This window comes from Pogona vitticeps, chromosome 1, assembly GCF_051106095.1.
Source record: "Pogona vitticeps strain Pit_001003342236 chromosome 1, PviZW2.1, whole genome shotgun sequence".
NCBI lineage: Eukaryota > Metazoa > Chordata > Lepidosauria > Squamata > Agamidae > Pogona > Pogona vitticeps.
In genome coordinates, this window is record NC_135783.1 from 105,503,391 (window position 1) to 105,519,146 (window position 15,756).

General features: G+C 38.0%; 1 protein-coding gene across 7 annotated transcripts in view; it reads left to right on the forward strand.

Moving 5' to 3' along the window:
- EPHA7 (EPH receptor A7) overlaps positions 1 to 14,240 on the forward strand; it is a 217,818-nt gene extending 203,578 nt beyond the window's left edge. For all 7 annotated transcript variants that reach the window (XM_020784863.3, XM_020784529.3, XM_020784609.3 and 4 more), the window contains 3 exons: positions 7,941 to 8,134; positions 9,822 to 9,977; positions 10,800 to 14,240. In XM_020784863.3, the coding sequence (XP_020640522.1) occupies positions 7,941 to 8,134; positions 9,822 to 9,977; positions 10,800 to 10,914 (465 nt within the window). In that variant the 3' untranslated portion in view covers positions 10,915 to 14,240. The remainder of the gene's footprint in view (positions 1 to 7,940; positions 8,135 to 9,821; positions 9,978 to 10,799) is intronic.
- Positions 14,241 to 15,756: the final 1,516 nt, after the last annotated feature.

A 15,756-nucleotide genomic window follows, 5' to 3' on the forward strand; every position in this document is an offset into this window, starting at 1 on the left:
GATGTTGAGCCACAAAAGCTCACACTGAAATAAATCTGTTCGTTGAAGTGCTGCAATATTTTGCCTTTTTTTCTCTCCTTAAAAAATCTTTCTCTTTAATTTTGCCAATATGTTTTAATGGTTCTGTTTTTCATTCACATTGTGACACAACTAGGCTCTTGCAAGGAAGGATGCAAATTTTTGAAACAAGTAAGTTGGGTTATAGGAGGCCAGCTGTTCACCAAAATTCCTGGGCCAATAACCCTTTTCCCCCAGAGCTCAGAATGTTATATTTAAAGAGAACTGATTCTATTACTCACTACTTTGGGTCAATAGCAGATAGTGGTTTTTTAATGCTTAGTCGCCCTTGGTCAGTTTTGCACATACATCTGCTCTTGCAATCATGTACCTGTCCAACTCCTATATGTGTGGACTTGTCCACCTATCCATACACTTTCAATGTGTATACAAGTGTCCAACTGCCCAATCTCTCTTGCTCTCTGATACCTGTGTACCTCCCCTCTCTCTTTCTTGCTTTATTGCATATGTGCATGCACGTATTTGACCATTCTTCTCTTTCATGAATTCTTTCTTGCACATGTGCAAGGTTGATTTCTTGAATGTTCCCACTCACTCTTGCTGTCCCACACACCCAACTGTCTAATGCACACCTTTTCACTCATGCTTGCATGCCCTGTCCTGCTCTCTCTTTCACACAGAGACACTTCCTTGCCAGCTTTCTCTCCCCATTTCCTTGCTAGTCTCTCTCCCCATCATAATGAGCCCCTTTCCTTAATTCCCCACAGTGCCTCCTCCACAATGACAGTGGGGTGCAGCAATATAAAATGAATCACTCCTGCAACTCTCTGTTCGCTTTTCTCATTGCTCAGGACAACCTCTTACCAGTAAAAAGTAATGGGCAGGCACTTGCTGTTTTGTTCCATTGAAAAAGTAGGAAATTACAGACATGATCATTAAGAGCAAACAAGTAACTTCCTTCCAGCATGTTACTGCAGAATGTAACTTGTTCTGAATGCTCTGCAGAGGGAAGCTGAATGAAAATGGGAGACAAAAGAGCTGCCTGCACCACTTAAATCTTAAATGCATATGTTACAGCAGAAGCAGATTTCCTGCTTTCATTACTTGCTCTGATCCATTTGTAGACACTTGTTTGTTTGCCCATAATTTTCCTCCCCTGCTAGAGGGGGACCCTGGAAATTCAACATGATGGAAAATGTCTTAAATTTGGAAGGAAAGGAAGAATTTTTGTTTAAATACAGTGAAGCCATTTTTGGCATAGTATATGTGTTTGAGCCTTAAGATGGTGCTAATAACTCCTTTGTCTGTCATGTTGTTCTACTATATTTGAAAATCAATATCTAGACACCAAGTAACATTTCATTTTCTTCTGAAAATAACTGGTTTCTATGTGTAAAGAAATACATCAGGACATAATGTCACTTCTCTGTAAATATTGTTAAGATTGAGTGATTGACATTGAAGATTGGTGGGTTTTGGGTTTTTTTATCTACCATATAAAATCTAAATGATGACTCAGTTTGGCAGAGTGCAAAGTTGTTAATATATGACAGGTCTCAGTGTCAGAGATTTCATGGACTGTCAAAATATGGGCAAACAAGTCCTTGGGGCAGAGAAAGAGAAATATTTACATTCCCTAGACAGCCAGTAGAGTTTCATTCCTTTTGACACCTTCCTTCTGTACTAAATTCAAACATAAAAGGTGACTGACAAGAATATAAGATGCCTCAAAGGCAAAACTTACCTATCTTTCAAAAAAGGCTAAGGAAAGAACGATCAGAAAAGGGACAACTGTAACAAAATTCATATTTCCATAGTTCTTGCTGAAGTTTTGCATTGGGTTTAAACTATTTGCCTGTCATGTGAATAGCTACATGGGCCAGATTGTTGTTTGCTACTTTTATTTCTTCCAGTAGCCAATGAGAACAATAGACCAGTTATAAGCGCACAAAGTTCATTTATTTGTAATAAGCACATAAATACAGCTTTTATTTCCTACCTGATGAAAAAAGGCTTTAATCATCTTCATCCAGTGTGCATGTACTAACCTAATGCTTTGAAAAACAAAACAGAAGAGGCAAATCAGAAACTGAAAACCAACACAAGGCATAATAGATAACAAAAAATATATGGGAGTTGTCTCTGTTCCGTTCAGGTTTACCATGCCACATTTGTATGCAAACTTCTTGCAGTTTTAAAATACACACACACAGTGGAACAATAGATAAAGATAGCTGTCTTTAGGGGTAAGAGTAGAAATAGGCATGAACCATGAGTTCGACGGTTCGTGCCAGTTTGTTTATTGTCCCGACAGATGTTCTGTGGTTTGGCACCCTGCCACCCTCTGACAGGCACCCACTCAGAAACAGTGTCTTGGCTTCTCTGACCCGCTCCTGTGGGTGCTACTTCTAAGTAGGTTTATTTAAGATATAGGACAATTTAGTTCTCCTTTCACTTAACCTACAAACATGGTTTGGTTTAGTTTATAATTTTTTGTACCCCCCACTTTTTTCTCAACTGTCTTTGGACAAATTGCCTACTAAAAGCCTGCCTGAAAAGACACTTGTTTTGGCTGCCAACACAAAAGACGGGAGGGAGGGGGCAGCCCTGTCTCCCATGAGAGGAGGTTCTATAGCTTCTGAGCAGCTACTGAAAAGGCCCTTTCTTATGTCCTCAACTACTGTCTCTGTGAGGCCTGTGGGTCTGATAGAAAGCCCCCCCCCCAAAAAAATCTAAAAACTTATATCTCTTAAATCTCTAGCAAGACTAGAAAGGTCAATGTTAAATATCTGTTTCAAGAAATCAAGTGTGCTGCCTTCTTAGTATCTTTACCTAATTTGAGTTCACACTTATACATATTTATCCACATTTATTAAGATATGCTCACTGCTTAATGCAGAATATTTTGCGACACAAAGTCAAATAATGTGAACAGCAAACCCCAAGATAGTTGTCCTTTTCCTATGTAGCTCTCAATGCCTCTCTTCAATGCCATGTTTTCTGTTTAAGTCTTATAATTATTTACATTTCCCCCATTACATTAGTGATACTTCAAGTTACCAATTTGACATTTTGATGTTATTTATTATTCACTCATATGTTAAAAGTGTTCTAGAGATATAGGTTGGGGGTAATGATTTTCTTAGTCATTTCCCATTATCTTTGATTATCTCTACAAAAATATATTTACAATTATGTCTGCTAATACATTTCTCATTCCCTGTAGCGATTTTCTCTTCTATTCCATCTGGCTTTTGCTATCAGGATGAAATATTTTTATATCCATAGTATTCTCATGGTTGTATTTTGGTATCACCTGGCAGGACAAAATTCCAAATAAAGTAGTCCTAGAATGAGCCAGAATTTTTAGTATGTATACATTAATGAAACAATAATGTCTACGTTGGCTCATGTCATGAGAATGGTTGATGGCCGGATTCCAAAAGATCTCCTGTATGGAGAATTAGTGCAGGGAAAGTGCCCCAGAGAGAGAACACAGCTGTGATACAAGGATATCTACAAGCGGGATCTGAAGGCCTTAGGAATGGACCTCAAGTGATGGGGAACCCTGACATCTGAGCATTCAGCCTGGAGGCAGGTGGTACAGCATGGCCTCTCCCAATTTGAGGAGACACTTGTTCAGCAGGCTGATGCAAAGAGGCAGTCTCGAACCCAGCAAAATCAAGGAGCTGAACAGGGGACAGATTGTATTTGTCTTTGGTGTGGAAGGGATTGTCACTCTCGAATTAGCCTTCTCAGCCACACTAGACACTGTTCCAAGACCTCTATTCAGAGCATATTGCCATAGTCTCTCGAAACGGAAGGATGCCTACTCTCAATAACAAATATGGACAAAATGTGTAATGTTTTAAACAGAATAGTGCTATTATAGAAAGCAAAGCCACCACCAAAAGTAGCCAATTATTTTAATGAAAGTGGTAGCCTTGGAACTTGTTCATTATTCATCTTAAATTGTAATGTGCACATTGCAACCCACATTTCTTTGTGAACAAGCAGGATTGACTTTATTGCTTGAGGAGATTCCCTGGAGGCAAGTTTTGTTACCGAATCAACCAAAATCTAGATCTGCACTCTTGTTTCATTGTCATCTAAATAGTTATAAACAGTTCCTCCAGATTTCAGCCATTTGCCATGCATAGTTCTGTTTTTATCTTATTTACAATTTAAAAAATCACCAAGACAAAAGATATCCTAACATTTTCAAGGCTGAAAAGGGGCAATTTTGGATTCTGAGACAATGAATGTAACATTGGAGGAAAGGTACAAAACTTTATGGAAGACACACTGGAGAAGAAAACAAGCAGTAAAATAGTAAAGTACAGTGGGGTCTTGACTTGAGAACTTAATCCATATTGGAAGCCGGTTCCCAAGTCAAAAAGTCTGTAGGTCAAGTCTCCATTGACCTCCAGTGCATTGAAAACCGATTAATCCCGTAACAGGCCGTTTTTGTTCCATTTTGGTTTTTTTCTGGTCTGTAAGTCAATTCTCAGGCTGCAAGTCAAACCTAAATTTTGCGGCCAGAGAAGTCTGTAACTCAAAAAGTCAAACTTGTACTTTCCCCAAGTAAAATCCAGACACAGAATTAGACAAGGCCAGTTGCACTGATTTCTGTTAATTTGTTCTTTCACCAGATCACCTTTGATAACCTCAGATGTCTATCAGCAGGTTAAGCATTGGGCATGGAGAATGATCAACACATACCACACCCTGACAGAGGTCTTCTGCATTGACACAACACAAACAAAAACTATTGCTTTTTGTTATTGGGGTCTCTTTTGTTTTTGGTTCTGTTTTGTTTTGGGTTTGTTTTCTATCGTATCACAGATAGGCTAGCTTCTCTACCGATTCAAGTAAGGAGTGGCATCATGTATCTCAGCCTTGCTAAATATTAAGTTGTGGTCAACTAACCTGACCATTGGGAAAGTCAAATATTTTGGTGGGAGGCAGAGTTGACCAGGAGCCTATAGAGCCTTGCGGAACTATACTGTCTCTAAACACTGCCTGACCTTTTGTAGTACTGTAGTAATGTCAGCACCAACCAGAAGCTAAGGGCAAAGGATGTTAGTTGGTTTCTGACATGGCATAACTAGATGCAGGATGCAATCAACCGTAATAGTTAGATGTGGAAGACAGTAGAAAACCACCACAATATACCTTCCAAGTTAGAATACTTCCTAAATGTTAGAGCAGTATGACAACAGAACCAGTTACCTCAGGAGGTGGTGGCTGTTCCAATACTAGAACCATTGAAGAAAAAGTTAGGCAGCCATCTGTCAGATACGCTGAAGCTTGGATTCCTGCATTGAGCAGGGAGTTGGACTCAATGGCCTTACAGGCCACATTCAACTCTTATTATTCTACAATTCTGTACAGTAGGGTCTCGACTTACGAACGACCCTGCTTGCGAACAATTCAACTTACGAACCCACCCTATAGGGGAAATAAGGACTCGAGTTACGGACAGGAAAAAAAGTGCCCCCTCCCTCCCCTTAGAGGTTTCTGGAGGGGGAAAAGGGGACAGAAACTTAAAAATAAATAAAAGAAAGTCACTTACCAGGCCTTGGTAGCCCCCAAACAGCAGGAAAAAGAGCAGGAAACAGCTAAAAGCCCACACCAGAAGGGAGCCTGGCAACCATATTGTGCTTTCCCCTCCCCCCCCCCCGCTCCTGCACCCTCCAGCTGATCGGCTGGCTCTGAAGAGGCTTGGGAGGCTTGCTCAGCACCTAAAAAGCCTGCCTGTGTGTCTTTGTGCTGAAAAAAATCAGCACAACATGCTTTAAAACATGATTTAAAATTGGCTTCGTTGAAAAAAAAGATTTCTAAAGTGCTTTGCAAACTGTTCCCTGTCTTCTTCGTTTCCTGAACCTAAGGGAAAAAAAGAAAAAATATCCCCCTCTAGTGGCAGAAGGCGGAATAGCAGCTTCCCATTAGTTTCTATGGACAGAAAAGAGCAGATACAGATTAAATGGTTTTCAATGCATTCCTATGGGAAATGCAGATTCGACCTACGAACTTTTCGACCTAAGAACCACCTTCCAATACGGAGTAGGTTCGTAAGTCGAGACCCCACTGTATTTAAATCATATAATAAGAAAAGCTTAGTACTGATTACTACAGCTGATCATATAGAGGAAGTGCATTAAAAACAACCTTATACAGTAGTGCCTCGCTTAACGATTGCCTCGCTTAACAAGGAAATCGCTATACAATTAGGTTTTTGCGATCGCAAAACGATGTTTTAAATGGGATTTTTTCGTTTAACGATGATCGGTTCCCTGCTTCGGGAACCAATTTTTGCTTTACGATGATCAGCAAACAGCTGATCGTTGGGTTTCAAAATGGCCACCAGCTGAAGAAAATGCCCCCCGCTGTTTTCTAGGATGGATTCCTTGCTTTACAGGCACCGAAAATGGCCACCATATGGAGGATCTTCGCTGAACAAGCAGGTATTCAGCCCATTGGAACACACTGAACAGTTTTCAGTGCATTTCAATGGGTTTTTTCGTTTCATTTGACGATGTTTTTGCTCTAGAGCGATTTCGCTGGAACAAATTAACATCGTCAAGCGAGGCACCACTGTAGACTGATTTGAATGCAGCACAACAATCTAAAGTAAATGTAGTCAAGAGGATGTCTGACCACCTGTACAAGAAATAGTGTGTGATAACTATTTTATGTTCATATATGTGTGAACATATATATCTAGAGATAATATAGATGTGTGTGTGTGCTCATCACTAATTTTAGAGAATCAGTGTTGAACGCACACAGCTTTGCACAGCTCTCTGTTTTATTTTTCTTGGAGTTTGCATGTCAGTCTTTACAGTCACTTTTTAGGATTCCTTTGCAGTCAAGCATTCTGGCACTTTGGTATGCGTCGGTTAGGGAAAGAATATATACACAGGTGGCAAAAAAATATTCCTGGATTGTCACCAGCTTATATTAATAACGACAGTTTTATTTCCTAGGAGTAATCCAAAAAGAAACCACTGATGCTGATTTTCTCTGCAGCCTGCTGCAAAACAGCATTGAGAAACAGTCTTCCTTAGCAATTCTAATACTATTATGTCTGTCAGTGAAATTCCTACCTTACCCTCAAACAATGTTCTAGCATGTCATACAATCCTTTTTTAATCAGCACATTGCTTCCCAGTATGTTTTCTTATCTTGCCCTGGAGACTTATAGCAGTTTCCTGTGTTACTATCTTTTACTTAAATCCCAAATGGGCCCCACTAAGAAGTCAGACAGTGGGTGTAACTCTTCCTACAGACCTCAAATCCCTATGTGCCATATCAAAAGACACCACCTTTTCTTGTTAATGCTGTATTTTCCTTCTACTGATTCCTTCAGGTATTATTGAGCCATGCTGTGTTTACTTGAGTTACATTGAACTGAGGTCTATTTTTGCTTATTACCAACTTGAATATTACAGGAAAGTGCTTTTCTGAAATGTACTTTGCTTTCGTCCATTTCTTTTAAAGATAATTTTCCTGCATAACATGATTGGCTGTCAGATCCTATGTTCATTTAAAAGCTGTTTTAATCTTTTCCACAAAGGGGGAAAAACACCTTTTGAGCAAATACTGTTGCTTTCTTTCAAAGAACATCTCCATTTATCAATTTATTAGCTGCACCCTTGGTGACTATAATTGCCATTCCCTGCAGCTCATCGACTAGGTCATGCAACAGTGTTCTCAGCACACAAAACAAAATAATCTGTTTAATAAGCATGGAAAACATTTTTTTTTAAAAGCCAGTTTATTATTGTACAGCAACATGAATGCATGTGTCAAAACAACAGACTCTGTTTGAAAGATACATTAAGCTTTGATTGCTTAATTTGGCTGCTTGATTCTTCATGGGCCGCAAAAATTCAAAACAATGTTGTTTTGGCTATTAGGTTATAAAAGCAATTGAAGAAGGGTATCGCTTGCCAGCACCCATGGACTGCCCAGCAGGCCTTCACCAGCTGATGCTAGATTGCTGGCAGAAAGAGCGTGCAGAAAGGCCAAAGTTTGAACAGATAGTGGGTATTCTGGACAAGATGATTCGGAACCCCAACAGTTTGAAAACTCCTTTGGGAACCTGTAGCCGGTAGGTTATTGGTTATGTATTTCTACATCATAGGCCAGATTTCTACCCTGTGTTTTCTCCATTCACTTTAACTGTTGTTAGCTGCTATGCAGTGCTTTGTCCACACAGCCCATGTTCAAGTTGCCTCTAGAAATCTAAGCCAGCAGGCAATCTAAGTTACATTGCATCTGGCTTGTCCTAAACTAGTCTCTTATTATCAAAAAAAAGTGGTCAGAAGTGTCCATTTGATGATGATGATGAAAGTTTATTGCAGTTGTTTGACTCATACAAATATGCAAAGCCAAGCAATACTAAAGAGAGAGAACAAAGGAATGGAGAAAAAAACGAAGAAAAAACAGGGAGTGCATACTGTATTCAGGCGTGTGCAAATTTGATAAATCAGCACTACCCAAAGTACCCTGAAGCATATTTTGGCATAATTTCATTTGTGTGTGTGTGTATTAGGTTATAAAAGATTGTAGTCACAGTATTTTCCAAGAACCATTAGATATGCCAAAATATGTTTCAGGGTTCTTTGAGTAGTACTGACTTTTCAAATCCTTTCCAATATATTTCTACCCTAGTTTAGACAAGAAATATTTTGGTGCAGATAACCTGCACCATTAATACAATCTTGTTGATTCTCCTGTACAGCGATGTTTGACATGGCATGTTATTGGCAATGTGACCAAAATGTGAGTTCTGCTGTGATCAGCCAAGAAAGCCTAGCTGGAATGGGGCTTCAAGGCATCATGCAGAATGACTGTGGTGTCTTCCTGAAGTTAGACTTCAAAAAGGCTGGAGGCATTTGGCTTTGGTGCTTGATTCTGTTTTGCTGCCACCCCCCCCCCAATCCATGCCATTTATCATTTATTTAAAACTTCTGAGTGAGCAAATGTGATCAGTAGTACCCAACTAGAACTCATTTTCAACCTCTCATTGTAGGAAGGTGTTATAAGCGCAAAGCAGTGTTAATATTCTGGGAAGTTTTTGAATTAGAGGTGGGTTTTAAAAACTTAATCCAGACAAGATAAAGTTGCTGTTGGTTGATGATAATCCAGGGAGATGTATGCTAGATTGTAGTCACAAAATAAAATCAGTCACACAGCTTGTCATTGGCTCCCGAATTTTGCATTTCTATAGGATACTCGGAGAGGAGCAGTCACAAATAACATTTTTAATCAAGTTGTTTTTTAAAATTCCACTGCACCTGACAGAGAAAAATATAAACAACAGTGGACTATAATGCCGTCTCTATGTAGTTGCCCTTGAAGACAGTCAAAAATGTTGGCACAAAATGAGATTGCCAGATGTTTGGGAAATTTTAGAAAATCTTGAGCATTTTACTCAGAGCCTGTATCAATTACATTTGTTGCAATTTATTTATAAACTTAATTGAGGATGCTGAATTGGCTGAGGATGCTGAAGATTCACTTCAAGCAGTTTTTTCATTCCATAGTGCTGTGTTAAAAGTTGTGTTGCATCTTTGTGTAACAAGTACTGTATCCTATTTCCTATGTCCTTTCATTATTCATGCCTGTGTTCTAATAAGAAGGATTTGTTATTGTTCTGAGAGCTCAGGACTGTTGGAAATAAATAAATAACGTTTAAAATACATAAGTACTACATATTAGGCAATAGACATGCACTATAGTGTTGTTGTTTGATAAAATGAAAATCATTTTGTTATTTTTCCCTTGCAATTTAGACCAATCAGCCCTCTTCTGGATCAGAACACACCTGATTTCACAACATTTTGCTCTGTGGGAGAATGGTTGCAAGCTATCAAGATGGAAAGATATAAGGATAACTTTTCAGCTGCAGGATACAATAATCTTGAAACAGTAGCCAGGATGACTATCGAGTAGGTTAATTGTGTGTCTGTGATTTTTGTCAGTTAATCTGTGTACTGCTCTGAACTGGATTCAAATTTTTAAGATTTCTTACCAATCCAAGATTTTTAGATTTTTAAGAAAACTTTTCCTTATAGAAATAATCATTGATTCCTTTTTTTTTTCATTTGTGACTGATGTATGTGCTAGAGGGGGAAAATATGGTTCAAAATGACCTGCTCTGAAGATTCTGTGTAGACCAGGTTACAAGCCTGTTCCTGCTTACTTAACTACAAGGCTACTGAAAATCATTGGGGTTTATGAATAACTATGTATTTCATTGTGGTGCTGGATCTCAGATAAGATGAAAATGTCCCATGGCATGCTCCCCACTCCACCATACCTATGATTCATTAGTAGTGGACATTCTGTCTTCTTTGGAGGATTCTCTGGTACACCTCTACCAGTTGCTCTCTCTCTCTCTCTTTTTATATATTTATATATATATATATATATATATATACACACACACACACACACACACACACACACACACACACACACACACACACACACACACACACACAGCAACTCTAAATTTTCATTATTCTGTGCATTTCCATTCACCATGTGTTCTTTAACCTTAAGTCTTTTATGTGGTGACATGTTCATCGTAGATAGGAAACATACCTATAATATCACAAGTATTTTTTTTTTTAAAAAATCTATTCTGTGAATTTTTGTGTCATTTCCTTCCAGTCCATATGTTTGTTTTCCGTGAATATATGGTGCCAAATGCCTAATCTTGACCTCCTTCTCTCCCCCAATCCACCCACCCCCGCTTTATCCTGCAGTGATATTATGAGCTTAGGAATCACATTGGTTGGCCATCAAAAGAAAATAATGAGCAGCATTCAGACTATGAGAGCACAAATGTTACATTTACACGGCACTGGCATCCAAGTGTGATAGACATTTCTCCCTTATGAGGGAGGTGACAGACTTGAGAGAATCGTGCCGGCCTTCCATCACATGAAGTGCTCCTGGAAGACGCATTATTTTCTGGGCCCTTCCTGCAGACAACAGAAGGCTCACAAGAAGCACCTACAGACTTGAACTCCTAAGTGCCACCAGAAAGTTACTTTAAAAAGGGAAAAAAATGGATCCACCGATGGCGGCAATGAAAGCAGTGACAATAAACAAAGTACTACCTGAAACACCTACAAACACCTTGAACTCTCTAACCTCCTTTTTATCTAATGGACTTTTTAAAATGTACATAAGGGATTTTAAAAAGAAAGAAAGAATATATTTGTCAGATGAAAATCATGATATTATTGTTAAAAATCTACAAGATATTTTCCTCAAACCATTGATTTCAAGTTTTTCTCCCTCTCTCTCTTTTTTTGAGCAATCAGTTGTGTTCCTTCTTCATATAGATCTTTTAGTGTGAAATTTATATCTTTTGAACATTTTAGTGCTGAGCATATGATACATTATTACACTGGGGACTTTTGAAAGATTGTATGAATTTCTACAGACACAGGAAGTGTCACTGAGAAATGTGTATCAGGCTAGCTACCGGGTAGGTTGAAGTGGGGCTTGGGTAGGGTTTTCTTTCATGACATTTACTTTTATTTGTTAATTCCACACCACATTGATGTGGTTTGCTAATTGGCAGGAAATCAGGAAAAAAAAAGATGTTGCCAAGAGTTATGATATTTTTAAAAATACTTTTGTAAGACTAATCACATGCTCTCTTTAAACAGGAAATGAATAAAATTGAGAACCTAGCAATAATGTTCCCTAAAAAGCCTAGGCACTTTTAAAGAAATGGCTTCAAAGGTGGCTTTAGTAGGTTGCCTGGTTTAAATGGAAGCTGTACATCTGCAACTTGAAACTTGCTGAGACCCCTTTCACTGAATGATTGGTTATAGGTGTATCATAAAAACAACAACAAACAGGTACAGTACTGTAGGGTTGTCTAGCCTTTTAATCAGAGCACATTGGGGGTTTACTGTTGTTGTGTGTTTTTTCATGTGTTTTCTTTTCAACAGTTCACATTAGAAGGTCTAGGAGGAACAACTGGCATATGGTTAAATATAAGATTAAATTGAATGTAGTTCTTCTTGCAAAAATAAAGATCTGAGGGTGCAATCCAGAAAGCAGTAAGCATATCTACATGCTTCTACTTGAGTTATCAGGAATTTAGCATTTAATTCTGTGCTTAAAATACACTGATTTCTATATGGGCATAGTTCCAGTTCATATATTACCCTATATTACCCTCTTTGTGTGCAGTACTGGGTGTACAGACAATCTCACATATGACACCTCTCTCATACAGATTACCCTGTGTTTAGTATCACCTTATGATGAATTCTCGAGGGGCCTGCAACCAATACGAACAAATCTTCACCCCCTTTCTATGGCAAAGAATTGTGTTTCTTGTGGGAGTACCTCTGTACCCTTTAATGAGATCTAGGAAAGCAAAAGAGTTCTGTTAGCTTCAGCTGCCCTGACCAGAGTAACTTTTTTGCATCTCCTGAGGCACACTGTAAATAAACATGCCTCACTTCGAGAATTAGGCTCACGTGGCATTTCAGAGAAACAAGGTGCATGCAAAACAATGCATATGTTTAATAATGTGGGTGGCTAAAATGGCATAGCATTGAAAAAAATGGACAAATAAACTATTCAGTTGGGGAAATGTGTACCTTAGATGCCTAAAGAAATACATATATTAGGTTATTGTGGAAAGTAAGGTCATGTTAGGAAAATATATAGTGCTGCATATAAATTTCAATCAAGGAAGAAACAATAGAGTTTTGCCATCTGATACAAAAGAAGACTAGGGGGAAAGTGCAGGTGAAACAAAACAAAAAATAGAAACCGAGCAATTTTCAGATCCTTAGCAGTGAGGAAATAGTAGAAGGTACTTCTTTTCCATCTGAATCAGAGCACTGCGGCCAGTAACATATCGTCCAGGCATAATCTGATTTTCTCTAGACTACGTTATTGGGGCAAGATCTTATCTGGAAAAAGAAAATAATGTGTGATTTGACTAGAATCCCATTGGTGTTCGTGTAAGGTTTGTGTGGCATGCCACAGACAATTGCAGCTCATAGACAAGGTGCCAAGGATCAGCTGCAGTGCATAACCTGACATATGCCCTGAGACCTCAGCCATTAGCTGCGGTTAGTTATGTAAACCTTTACGTCAAGACCAATGAGATTCTGACCATTGCGTTACAATATTCTAGGACCCAAATTCACCTAACTCTCTGGATTGCACTCCTCCTGTACAAGCTCTAATAAAATGAATGAGAAATGAACAACCGCTATGGGGCTTGCACAAGGGATGTTCCTATCAGATGGTGCCTTCGGATTTTCTATTAGACCTGTAGAGTGTAAGGAAAGTGGCAGTTCGCAATTTCAAAGGTCTTTTCCTCTTTTTTTAACAAGCTGCTCTAGACACACACTTTCATTTATGACTTCTGACTGAAAGGTAGCTGTTGGGTGAGAGAACTCTTTTTTTAAAAAAAATTATACCAGTTTTAATTTAATATATGTATACTTGAGTTGAGTGAAATGTAGAATTACCATAAGCAATAACAAAAGTGTGTTGCAGGAATATATACAAAACAGGTGATTTATGCTGTCAAAAATATCATGAAAATCATGAGCTACCCCAGCAGTGAGTAGCTGTACTTCCAAAGAACTGGGCTGCTCCCATTGGTTTTCATAAAGAAAGATCCCAGGGATCAGTCGTATAAATTAATTCTTGTTAGATAATGTGGGCATCCACAGGGGAAGAAAAAAAGAAATAATCTGTAAATGTTCCTTTGTAAAACTTGTACATTTTATTTATACTGTCTTGTTTTGTACACACATTTCTGTGCAGTGAGCTCTGAATACATTGAAAATGCACTATATTTTTCTATTTTACTTACAGAGCATCACAAAGAGAACATGTTTTTTCATTGCTACATAATGTGTTTTCCAACATTTAGGACCAAAGATAGCTACCGAAAACTCAAATCATTCCCCTCCCTTTTATTATTATTTTCCTTTTAAAGCACTGTACAGTGTGATATTTGTCATTTATTTATTTTGTTGGTTAGAAAAATCATTTTGATTATACTATTTTTTTCTTCTTCCTTTTCCCCTTTGTTAAAGAAATCTGTAAAAAAGACAAATGAACAAAAAAATCTTTGAAATAACATAATCCCATTACATAGACACTTCCATTTGTAATCTTTGTAATAGACTGTAAATATATTTTTGGAAATACAACAGTGTGAATAAGGGTTATTTTTCATTCTCTGTCTATATAGCAATCACAGCACTTTATAATCTTTATAATTTTATGTGAGAAGCATAATTTTCCCATAAGCATTGGAAGTTTTAAAAAGTGTAGGTGAGTGTATTAATTTCATATTAAACTGTGAATAGAATTGTGAAAAGGCGAACTTTTCCCAGATTTATAAGTATCCTCAAAGCAATAAATCATAAGAATATCCTGCAAACTTACAACCTGATCCTAAGCATGTTTACTTGGAATAAGTATTATTTATTTCACTGGGCCTCCTTCCTAGTAAGTGTGCTTAGACCTGCAATATAGTCCCCAAATCTAGTGAGTACTTTGTACACCATATATGCTTCTGTACGTGCATCCCTTGCTATGTGAAGAAGCATACACTGAAAGGTGTTGTATTTGAAAATCCCAGTCCAAACAGTACTCAGTCAGATTGCCAACAGTAATACCAATCACTTGTTTGGGAGTACAAATGAAGGAGGAAGAGAGAGACTTGAATAGCCCCTTCCATTCTCTTGTCTCAAACAGATGATTAGTTTGAATACCTTTTGAATACCTTAAAAGATCCTGAATAGATAATTCCATCTAAAGAAATACATGTTCCGTAGCTCACTGTTCTTCTCATGGATTGTTGGATGAATGCCTAAAATTGTAGCAGCAATCTCGATGAATTTGATTGCAACATTTCCATTGACTTTAAACACTTTTGGTTTGCACTATTACTTTTCAAATTTTTGTCCCTCGTTCTCTTTATACCCTTGTGCAGGGATTTAAGAGCTAACCATTTTTCTTTTTGTTACTTTTGTGCAAAGGAATATCACATGGTCATAGTGCAACCTGGTAAAAGTAACTACATTTATCAGAAAGAAGTATATAAATCTAATCCTATCCATGCATTACAAAATCCTTCTGATTTGGTGAGACATTGCACAATAGGATCAATTTTCACCATGCAGTCTTCTACAATTTGGAAACTGAACATGTAATGTGAATGGTGCTGCTAAGAGTGGATCTCTAATCTATATCAAACAAGTTACTGGCCATTTATTGTGAGAACAAGTTACCAAAAATTGTAAGAGGCACTAGTTATACACTCAAATGCCAAAATTCTAGTGGTGTCGAATCAAGCATGTGACCAGGCACGCAACCAGCAGCTCATCAATTAGCTGTAATAAATTATGCAAGCCCTTTGCAAATACCAGTAGGCTATTGGTCAATAGTATGAAATAAAGCATTTATGTTTCTTCAAATAAAACCTGCAAGTATAGATTATATTAGCATAAAACCTCATATTGAATCTGTAATATAATTTTGTCAAGGGCCTAATTTATATTGCTAGAATTCCGTGAAGCATCGGAAAAATCGGAGAGTCTTCTTGCTGTATGGGCAGATTATATGGATGCATTGATACCTAAAGTATCCACACACATGCACTTGTTAAGCCAAAATTGCATTTAGAAAACAGTGGACCACTATAAGAACAGATTGTGGTGG